Consider the following 11998-nt stretch of genomic DNA (forward strand, 5'->3'; position numbering starts at 1 on the left):
AGAGCAGAATAGGTCCCTGTAACAGGGTGTAAATATGTGCTGGAGCCATCATTATAGATACAAAAATCATTGTCAGCACAAAAGTCCTCCAACAATTTACCTTTGTAGTTACACTACCCCAGAGTGGGTTGTGCCCATTTAAATCTCCCATTATAATACAGGGCTTCGGGAGTTGGTCATATAGAGCTTGAAGATCAGTTTTGGCAAAAGGTCGAAGACGGCGAAATATAGAGAGAGCATAGCGTAAACGCTACATGTAAAGTAATTTTCACTGCAACAGCCTGCATATTAGTAACAAGTGGAACAGGGCTTTGAATAACGTTTTGTCTGACTAGAATGGATGATCCGCCAGTGGCCTTATCACTCAGAGGTGAAAAAAAATGATATGCATTAAAATGACGAAGGTCAAATGTATCTGTTTGTTTTATATATGTCTCTTGGAGACATAACGCTGAAGGTGTAAAATCTTGGACCAATAGCTGTAATTCATGTACATTAGTCCTCAATCCTCTGCAGTTCCACTGTACAATATGATTGGAATAAACTATCTTTTGGGGGGGATTTATTGGGGATCTACCCCGCACTCGTTTGGAGGGCGACAAGCTATGTGCCCTAGAATGGACGTTTTCAGAAACGTCCATATCTTCAAGAGACCCATATTTATTGAACAATTGAATTGTATTTTGTGACCCTTTAGGAGCTCTGCCACTTTGTTGTTTTGAAGCATCAGGCTTTGGCTTCGGTTTACTTTTCACCGTTTGTTGACTATCAGCTGTTGATTGAGATTTTGAGTGTGACTGAGATGATGATGATTTGTCATCAGAAGAAGACTTTGATGTACCAGGAAGTAATTCCTCAGTCTGGGATGAAATCGCAGGGTACAAAAGCTGCGGGGAGTCGCAATTTACCCAGGCCAAGGTAGTTTGGCAGCATGTGTATGATTTTGTTATTATAGACTTAGACTCCGATGATGCTTTTGCTACTGTAGCATAACTCTCTGGAAGATCAGACCTCTTGACCAGTTTTTTAGCCTCAGAAAAGGAGATATTCTGAGTAAACTGTATTCTGTTAATGGCCATTTGCTCTTTCCAAATTGGACACTGTTTGAAGAAGATGAGTGATCGCCTAAGCAGTTGGTGCATTTTTTGAAATCACTGTCACAATCTTCTGTTGTGTGTGTCTTCTCTCCACAGTGAGCACACACAACAAACAATGTACAGGTAGATACGCCGTGTCCATATTTCTGGCATTTAAAACACCTGAGCGGGTTGGGGATGGATGTTTCAACTTGGATGTTATAGTAGCCTGCCTTTACTGACTTAGGAGTGTTTGGAGACGAGAAGGAAAACAGATACGTGTTTGTTTGGATAGTTTCATTATTTTACCGGGTTGAAAAACGCTTGACATAAAGCACACCTTGATCTTTCATTTCGTAGGCTATGTCAAGTTCTGACATGTCAGCAAACAGTCGATCACGATCTCTGACAATGCAGAGACCGTGACCGGAATGCTCACGAAAGATTTAATACTCATCAGATTGGTTGCTTGCTGTTTTTTCCCGCACTCAACTAGCAGTGCACGTAAGCGTCTAATGTTTTTAACATCCCCAGCAATACCTTGAATACCCTTAGATACTGCAAAAGGGTTCAACTGTAATGGTTTCTTGTCAGGAGTTTCAATTACAAGGAAACGTGGCCAATACTCAATCGATGCAGACGGTCTGTGCTCAGTATCAACAGGGTCAATATCAAGTGGACGTTTTGGGGTTTTTTTGGTGGGATTTCATATGCCATGGTTAGTGTAATATGGTTCATCATCCGAGCTCCCCACCCTCCACGGAGTATCACAGGGACAATGCTAAAAGCAAGTGGGTCTCCAACTTGCAGCACCAAGGATACCCGGATGATATACTCCAGCAGAAGAATTATAAATAATTAATCTACCAGATTCGCCCATGAGCCACCACCTTCTGGGCATAAGACCCTAGGCAAAGTTCCGAACGTCAAAAATGCATTTCAAAACCAGAAAATATCGATGAACAATAAAGCCAAGACCGAAATTAAAAAGTCCAAATCAAATTTGTGCAATGGCATATATATATAGTCCATGCACAGAGCTGCATGACCAGCCGAATGGTTGAATCGGGTCAATTCAACCACCCGTCTAGGTGAAGTAAGGGCCGAAGTGGTGTGTCAGGCAAACAGAATATGGTCAAAGGCCCAGTTGCCCTCAACCACCAGGATCCCGTCCTCCACCGACACAGGACGCAACCCACGGCAAACAGGTTGCCCAATTTAGTCGCCTCTTACGACAAGCAATGGGATGCTGTGAACACATTCTGTCCCGGGTCCACACAGGAGAAGAGCACTTAGCGTTACCCAGCACCCACCACGAGGAGGTGGCTCTTCATGGGTGCCCATGAAACAAAGACTAAAATATAACAAGAACAAAAATATATATAACTTGTTCCGAAGACTGTCACCTGCTCGTGATAAAATGCGTTGTATTAATCACTACGTGTAATTAACCAAAGAATACAACTAAACATAACGAGAAATTTACACCATTTGAAACCTTTATGTTTCTGTCACAAATTATATTATACTATACTCACCAAAAAACGCATTGGTGTATTTCCCACGTATTAATTTGTTTATTTGAAATACAAAATTAAAGTATGAAAGATATGTCAAATGTCTTTTGACGTGGCACGCACTTTTCCACCAAGGCACTGAAGAAGTATTAATGGTGAGTGAGTGAGTTAATATTTATCGTCACATCGGCAACATCGCAGCCATATCGTGACTACAACAATAAAAAATACATGATATATATCAATAATATTTGAAACAATCTAAAAACTGTTAAACCACTAGTATATCAGAGACATTCATTTAAAAACTAGTAATGATATCCTGCTCAGATTAATTACTGAGCACAATACAATATAAAATATTTTTGTATATTCTTATGTGTGTGTTCGTGCTATACACACAAGAATTAAAATAGCGAGATTATGGCAATCATGAACGTAATTTAAAACATTTCAATATCACCTATGCGTTTCCTTTTTGGGAGAGTATAGTTATGGTCCAGTCAAACTTGCAGATGGGAAAAGACTTGCCAAAAATGCTGCCTTGGAAGCAAGCAAAACATATTTTAAGAAATTGGTAAATGCAAAAGTGACAAGTTGAGCCCTAATTAAAATGTTGATAGTTTTAGCAGTGCTCCGGTAATATCTACTTCCATTTCAGTTAGTAGAAAGGAAAATAAACTATAAAAAATAGTAGCTAGCAACAGGCGGCACACTGAGGACTCTTTGGCATGTGTGCCACGAATTGTTGAAAAAATATTGAACGGTTTTGGGGTTGTTCTTGATAATGTTATGACATCATCAGTGTCTATTTCCGTTTGTCACATTCTACTAGTGGGTGCCGCCAGCATATCATGGTGCGTGACGTCAACTCACAAACCACACTTATGTCACTGGACAACCCCGCGAAGCAAGGAGATTGTAGAGTTTAAGTTCTCCTTTGTCCTTTGCTATCATGGCTGCTGTTTTCCCATACTTGTCCCTGGCGTTAACATCGACCAGGTTCTGTGAGAGGATACGATTCACTATCTCCACATGTCTAACTGAAGTGGCAATATGGAGGATGTTGTATCCACTGACATCAACTTGTGACACATTACCTCCCATACTCAAGAGAAAGTCAAAAACGTCTACATGTCCTCCTATTGCAGCCAGCATTAAAGGGTTTTTTCTGTCTTTACGGATACTGTTAATATCAACGCTGCCTTGTGAAACTACATACTTCACTATGGCCAGCTTTCCGGCAAAGGAAGCATGGTGCAGGATGTTGTTGTCGTCAGAATCTACGTTTGACAGATTACTTCCCGTACACACGAGAAACTCAAAAACGTCTCTATTTCCTTCCCATGCAGCTGCGACAAGAGGGGACATATCCTTTTTTCTAGGAATACCGTAATGTGGAAGTACGCAGTCCACCATACCCGCATGTCCGCCCTTACAAGCCCAGTGCAGAACGTTCTTACAGTCATTGTCAACATCTGACTTCTTTGCACCTTTGTTGATAAGAAAGTCAAATATTCTGCAATGTCCCCCATGTGCTGCCACCATGAGTGGTGTCCTTCCATGCTTTTCGTCTCTGCAGTTGATGTCGACCAAACCCTGGGACAGGATGTGGCTCACTCGGTTCAGGTCCCCCTTCCTGCAGGCCTCATGAAGTGGGCTGTTAGCAAACGTTTCCTGCTTGTCAACTTTATGTTGTGGAGATTCCTCAAGGTTGTTCTGTTTTTCATCTGTGGATGTGTATATGATAATGATAATATGCAGACAATTTGTTGGCATCATTCATAGCAATAAATATCTAACAGAAAATATGGTGTATTAGAGTCTGTGTATAATATACCAGAAATTGAAATTTGTGTGCAGTAGTCACTTCTGAAAGGATTCAAGTAGAAAAGTTTAGCACACAAGGACAAAAAGACCTTGTAGCACATCCTCATGCCCTCCCTTTCCTTCGGCCATTCGTGTAAGTCATATAAAACATAGCCATTAACACACTGATTGAAAACTGGAAGTGATAAACCGAAGTCTACCGCTACTATCCCCGCTCATATCTCCGGGCCGCGCTTCCAGACCAATAAGCCCGTGGTGATTACAGAAGACTGTAGTGAGTCAGTAGGCGACGGTCTGCAAATGACATTCCAGTGATCAACAGCATGAACATCGATCTGCACAATTGGGAACCAATGACATAATTATGTCAACCACGTCAGCGAAACTGACCACCCAATCCCATTGGTTGCCTGTTATGACAAGCATGGGTTACCGAAGGCCAATATTCTAAGCCGCATCTTTACAGGTTCTCTATGGAGTAGACAGAAAAAAAGAAGCTGAGCATTGGACTACTTTTCTGTTTGCTGGACTACATTTTTTGCCGTCATGTTCTTTGGACTACTTTTCTGTTTGTTTGACTATGTTTTTGTCTTCCTGTCTTCGTGCATGTTTGACTACACTTTAGTGTATTGGACTATGTTTTGCCTTCGTGCATGTTTGACTACATTTTAGTGTATTGGACTGTTTTGTCTACGTGCATGTTTGACTACATTTTAGTGTATTGGACTATGTTTTGTCTTCGTGCATGTTTGACTACATTTTAGTGTATTGGACTATGTTTTGTCTTCCATTTATGTTGGACGACGTGTTTGTGTGGTGAACTACTTTCTGTATTCATGCATGTCTGACTACCTTGTGTCCTCATTTATTTTGGACGACATTTATTTGTTTTCATCTTATTATTGTGGAGATACCATATCCATAAGGAACAGTATACACAATAGTGGTTTTGCATCACCAATTTCTTAATTGCCCCATTGAGAAAGGGTGACCCACAACGCTCTATTATGTATCCTATCAACTGGTTTGCATGCATACTTTGATTAAATTCGGCGGGATAGTTTTCAAGCTACGGACATGGAAAGGATCATGGGGTCGGTCTGGAGAAATGTAAAATGTGAAACTGTTTGTAGAAATTAAGTTTGAATTAATCGAATAAAGTCATTGAGAGCGTTTTCAATGTTGTTTTGCTAGTGCCATATATATGGCATATGATGTTCAGTTGGTCCTCCGTCAATTGTAGGTGAATATACTTCAGTTCAATAAAATCAAAATGTTCAGATGTAAAAATGGCATTGAATGCGCTGATGGGGAAAACGTGGATACCCTCGGGCCCATTGGGGTCTGTTCCTTGTCGTATGTAAGTACAACAGCCTTGAATTCAACCATATTTCAGCCATATCGTGATTAAGAGTGAGTGAGTGAGTTAATATTTAACGTCACATCGGCAATATTGCAGTCATATTGCGACGAGGACGATTAATCATAGAAATACAAATGAATTAATAATACATACGTTGTAAACAGAACTGTCAACGATGGACAGTCAAACTAACTAGAATATCACAGAATATTGTGTAAAACTAGTGATTAGATCTAAAACAATGTATCTACAGAGGACAACACAATATAAAAATGAGCTATAGGCTGCCAACAACTGAAGGTCGATCACCATACTAAGGACCATGGGGACTTACAGTACATTTGCTTCCTGCATGGACCCTAGCTGGATTTACACCATCCCTTCAGCTGTTGGCAATTTCGACAAATCTAACCATACAGTAAAAGAACACCTATTCTACGATTAAAAACCTGGTAGACTTAACTTTACTGTGAATGTTTTGGGACTTAAGTACCCTCTCAGGAGGACAATTATTTTACAGTACTTCAACTCGTGATTAAGACAAGGTATAGATTTATATCAAAAATAAGATGATAAACACCCGTCAACTAGGGACAGTAAAACAACTAAATTATCACAGACAGATATTTAAAACTAGTAATTAAATCTAAAAGACTTTAACTAAAGACGATGGTACAATAAGAAAACGGGCTACATATCACCAACAACGGAAGGTAGATCTCCATACTAGGAACATGGCCATGTCAGTAATGTTAGTAGTATTATGCGGCTGTGTTTATTCATATTATTGTGTGGGATTTAAGGTAGATTCATGACACATATGACACATGACATTTATCCTATTCCGCATACACATAGATAATAACCATGATTTATGAGTTTGAAGAATGTTAACATTTCATTCAGTTTTACAAAACCTTTTTTGGGTCACTTTTTTTCAAAATCGGGGCCGTGTGATGCGATCTATGACCCAGTTTTATGCATGGTCGAGAGGGAAATTCCCCTCACTTGGATGATACTGTAGAAAATATTGTGTAGTTTTTCATTGTTGTTATATACTACATGTGTTAAATTAATAAAGGAGCCGTGGGTGGGCAAAATGATTGTATTTTCACATTAATGGGTTCCTTGTCTCACACAATAAAACATCATGACATATATATTTATATACTTTTCCAAAAGAGTAGGTGATCTTCATTTTATTATTTACGATTAAAATATTAGCATTATTAAAGTAATTTGCATGTATACGATTTTCATTTTTTTTAAAAACGACTAGAAACAAACACTAACAAATGTGTGATGCAAGATGAGTGTCAAAATTAATGTTCTAAGTGATTTCTTGACCTTCCTCAAAAAAACGTCAAAATCAAGAATGGGACCACATGCACGTATATGGGGCTACTGCGTTGTGCACGTACATATCATGCTTTGTGTTTCGGGGAGATAATAGAGGGAAATGGTGGTGCGTTCATAAGATGTCAGTCTTTGAAACGTTTCTTAACGTTTACACTTCCAATCCAAATTGAAATTTCATCATCCCCTACTTGTCTTGAGAGCATATGTCACATAGATGCAGAACTGCCCATTCAAGTCGGGGAATGAAAATTTGAAAAATACGGACAATTACCTTGTACACAGACAGTTTTTCCGGATCGAGTCTTCAAACATCGGTGACAGAAACTGTAAATGCTGGATGTACAGGAACCAGTTGGGACCTCGAACATAAAGAAAGAACAATTCAGTTATATTGTCCTCTATACTTCAAGTATCAATATATACACCTGGAAATTAATCAAGCAACACCCCAATTTTTTCTATTGGAGCAACTTTGAAGTGTTCTGACAATCAAAATATGCCGGGTTGATATAGTTTGACACTTTTTTATTCAACAGACGATCTCTGACAAACAACTTAAAGGGAAAAAGTATCAAGACTTTGCTTTATTGCAACGAAATCCAAATTCTTAAAACTGTCTTAAATTCATGAAAAAATGGACACAATTTACTATTCATCCACAGACGTTGTTGTCAGGTGTATTAACACAAATGTCACATGGAAAGAAAGAACAGTCATCTGAGAGTCTGCACACCGACTTTCATCAATATCTAGTGTGTCCTCCCTGCGCACGCACCACCGATTCCAGACGCCTCCTCATTCCTTGGATGAGTCTCCGGATCTGATTCTGGGGGATCCTGTTCCACTCCTCATGCAGGGCAGCCGTCAATTCGTTGAGATTATGGACTGGTGGGTCTCTCTGCCTCACACGACGGCCAATAAAGTCCCACAAATGTTCAATGGGGTTGAGGTCAGGGCTCATGGCAGGCCATGGAATTCTGTCAATTGCATTTTGCCGCAAAAAATCATTTACAGCATGCGCCCTGTGAGGTCTAGCATTGTCGTCCATAAATATGGGTCTCGTTGCCAGAGGATGGTTCTCAAAATGAGGTACCACAGCCCTGTCAAGAACCTCCTGTTGGTAACGAACACCGTTAAGGTTGCCACGGATGGTAATGATATCCAACTTGCAGTTCATGGAAATGCACCCCCATACCATAACGGAACCTCCCCCAAAGGCCACAGTCTCCTGGATGTTCCGTGGAGCCATTGCTGTGTTCCTCTGCCTCCAGACCCGAGTACGACCGTCCACCATGTGCAGCAAGAACCGGCTCTCATCTGAGAAATGGACCTTCCTCCAAGAGGCAATGTTCCAGTGCAAACGGTCATTACACCAGGCCAGTCGGGCTGCCTTATGGGCTGGAGACAGTCTGGGTCGCTTGATTGGCCTCCTTGCCCGGTATCCTGCAGCTTTCAGACGATTCCGAACAGTCCTGTTCGAGATGGGTCTCCCTGGAAGCCACTCCTGTCTCAACCGAGAGCTCGAGTCGAAGGACCTGCGCCGTACAAGTCTCAGTAAAGCTCTGTCCTCCCGGACTGTGGTCTTCCTGGGTCTTCCTGGTCTAGGCAGGTCTTTAACTTCATTAGTGGCCCGGTATTTTTTCAAAAGTTTTGAAATTATGGAATGATGTCGTCCGATTTGAGTCCCGATTTGTCTTAGAGACATACCAGCATTCCTCATGCCGATTATTTGCCAACGAGTGGCCTCTGATAATTTCCTACGTGCCATGACATTGAAATGAATGAAAAACCGAATGCAATCGACAACCTGCGCTTGTAAACACCCCAGGGAAAAAGTGCATTTTTCGAAAGTTGAGGTTAAAGCAATGCACGTGCGCTGTGCAAGCTTCACGCGCGTCATATCAACCCATGAAAAGCTCATGCTGTATGTCAATACATCAAAATTGAATAATCAATCATCAAAATTACTTCGTTAAACTTTGTTAAGTTTTTATGTGTCTTTGAATTTGGTGTTGCTTAATTAATTTCCATATGTATATATATATTTTTTTGCATTTAGCTATATTCTAGTTCAAACAGCAATATGTTTAATAACTTTAGATCTAACTGAAATTGCTTTTGATATCACACACACACACACACACACACACACACACACACACAACATCAGTGACTAAACTTCCGACAAATACTTGCCATTAGAGATTATGTTTTCGTAAATGTCCAGGTTAAGAACTGATTTTAACATCAATATTTGTAACTGATTTACATGTACAACTGTTGATGAGTCGGATTTCATAGAGATTCTTATCGCTATGAACATGATTTTTTACACTTGTACCTACATGAGAATGATCCCTAGCAATAATCGCATGTCCTTCCTTCTTCTTGATCTCCTTCGATTCAGCTTTTGATAAACGGCAGGTTAAAGTCTCAATATCGTATTCAATACTGTGACATTGACCATTTTCAGCACATTTGAGCCGACACAGTTTGATGCCAACGTTTCTGATAACATAACCCTCCCTCTCTGTCTTCTTAGGCGTACACTGCTTCGTGCTTGAGGTTGAAAACACAAACATCAGCAAAACTGTTAATTTCAGGAGTAGTTTCATACAGTGACTTGGTGCCATGTTCAAGAGCTGTCGAGGTCACCGGTTGTTCACCGAGGTTCAAGGGTCACAGTTAGGATCCAAAACTATTTCACCACTATCTGAACTCTGTCACCAGGCAAATTTGAACACACGGTTATGAACGCCTCTGTGTTCAGACTACCACCTGATACACAGTAAATACAAGAACTGAACACCTATCTCTGAAAGCTACTACTGTGTAGACAGTCAGTACAAGGTACCTGTCTTGAGAATGAGGCATACGGGAAACACAAGATCACAGAAGACTGCATCGATTGTCATGAATATGAAAAGAATTACCAGTCACCTGTTCCTCTCGGCGAAGGGGCTTCCTGTCATGTGACAACTGATATGAAGGCCACATAACGATACATAATGACATCTTTCAGGCATGTCTGACGTTGAGAAATGTGTTTTTGTTGCATCTCGAAACTTTCAGAGATATTCGTATTGATTGTTTGACGCTGCCATACGTTTGTCCCCGTGTTTGTATACTGCTGATAAACGAAACAGCAGTCCACCTCTGCACATCCACTGAGCGGAAAGGCTAGTTCTTCGGTGTTTCTTGTTGCCCGAGAGAAGCAACGGTATTGGGCGAAATGTCTTGGTTGAAACATGTCATCGTATCCCCACTGCGTCGATTGATGCGCATGATCGACCAGACTCGATCATTTCCGTACCACCACCTTCCGTACCATTCCGTAGATCTAGCCCAATATATTTCAGACTGCACTGTTGAACTGAAAACACTTCACCTGAACCTGATCCTTAAATCAATGAGCTAGAGGCGCGTTTGGCCACTAGCCTACCCTCCAGTTGAATCACTCACTCACCCCTACACTAGACATCTGGGTTGCCCGTACTCAGCCCACAGTGCTACCAGGAGCATACACCACTGAGCTTAACCTTTTCCCATGCTTCCAATATGTCCGTACATTAGACTACAAATAAACCCGATCTTTCGTTACCCGCATATTGCCAAATACTGCACCAGAATCTATCTCAGACAAACGACGTACGCATCCATAGGACCCAAGGAATACCCAGCACTTTGACCTGTGAGCTACCCATTTCGAACTACCCAAAGCTACCCATACCTCAAAACACTGCTACCAGATCTTAGACCACTTACCAACATTATTTCAGATCACATGTTCATCCGTGGCTAGAATGAGACATAACAGGTAAACAAGCAATGAAAGATAGCATGTCTCATATCTGCGTATTGATAATAATAAATGCAGAAAGGTTTTACGATCACGATGGACATTGAAAGTTACTTCAGCCTAATGTTTTTTTCACTTGCAGAAGTTTTGAAATTTGTCAAAAAAGCGTTTCTCTAAGAGTATCAATATCAGAGAACCAATCGTTGCCTGCCAACTACGATAAATAAGTATGGTAATGTGCTCGGTTTTCATGTTGGGTTAATACGCTTTAATCATTCGATCACTTGTTCTATAAGTGCATTCTTTGGAAAATTCCATGCATAGTAAAACAATCACAATACTTTTCCGTTTTGACGTGTGACATCATTGTATTTATTGGAATAAATATGCAAGTATAAGACTTCTTCTCAAGAACTATTGGAAATACAATACACAGCTTGTGTACTTGTCTACAGCAAGCAGGACTTTGGGACCTTCAAGACGCACTCACATTTTATCAATTTATATAAAGAGAACGTTCATCCCATCAATATAATCCGAGGAATACCAGCAACTTTTGACGTTGGAATTATTGACCACGTGGGTCTGATCATATATCAAGATCGGCAAATTGGACGGACCATCCAAATGAAAACTTTAAAACGGCTCAAACGGAAAAATACATTACGCATTACTGCGTTTAATGCATATGTTGGAAGCGCTTTTTCTGTTGCCACCAGTCGTGATATTGCTGGAACATGGCTAAACCACTCACTCTGTCTGTGCAAGTAAAGTGTTTGTCAACTTTAAAATAACATTTTTCTCGTTAAATCAAGACGTTCTGTGACTAATGGACCAGACAAACTAGTAATTACAGTTAAGAGCTACTAAACCCTAACTTCATGTCTGCCATAAACAGCATTTCAAGGTTTTGAGGATGCGGTTGAAGGACGTTCTGTTAAATAGAGCAATGTGTATAAACTGTGTACAACATTCACCTGTATGCTATATTGCTATATACATCATTGTCAGCCAGGTCCAAACAGGAATCAAAGGTGCTGTAAGTCCCCATGGT

At 40.5% G+C, this 11998-nt stretch overlaps 1 protein-coding gene across 1 annotated transcript; it reads right to left on the reverse strand.

Moving 5' to 3' along the window:
- Positions 1 to 3478: 3478 nt before the first annotated feature.
- On the reverse strand, positions 3479 to 4372 carry LOC137255320 (ankyrin repeat domain-containing protein 50-like). The gene has a single exon (XM_067792771.1). The coding sequence runs from the start codon at positions 4370 to 4372 to the stop codon at positions 3479 to 3481; it is 894 nt and encodes a 297-aa protein (XP_067648872.1).
- Positions 4373 to 11998: the final 7626 nt, after the last annotated feature.

Source organism: Haliotis asinina, chromosome 11 (genome assembly GCF_037392515.1).
Source record: "Haliotis asinina isolate JCU_RB_2024 chromosome 11, JCU_Hal_asi_v2, whole genome shotgun sequence".
Lineage (NCBI taxonomy): Eukaryota > Metazoa > Mollusca > Gastropoda > Lepetellida > Haliotidae > Haliotis > Haliotis asinina.

Coding starts and splice junctions, on each gene's coding strand:
- LOC137255320 (XM_067792771.1), bottom strand. CDS start 4,372: ATGCCAACAAATTGTCTGCATATTATCATTATCATATACACATCCACA.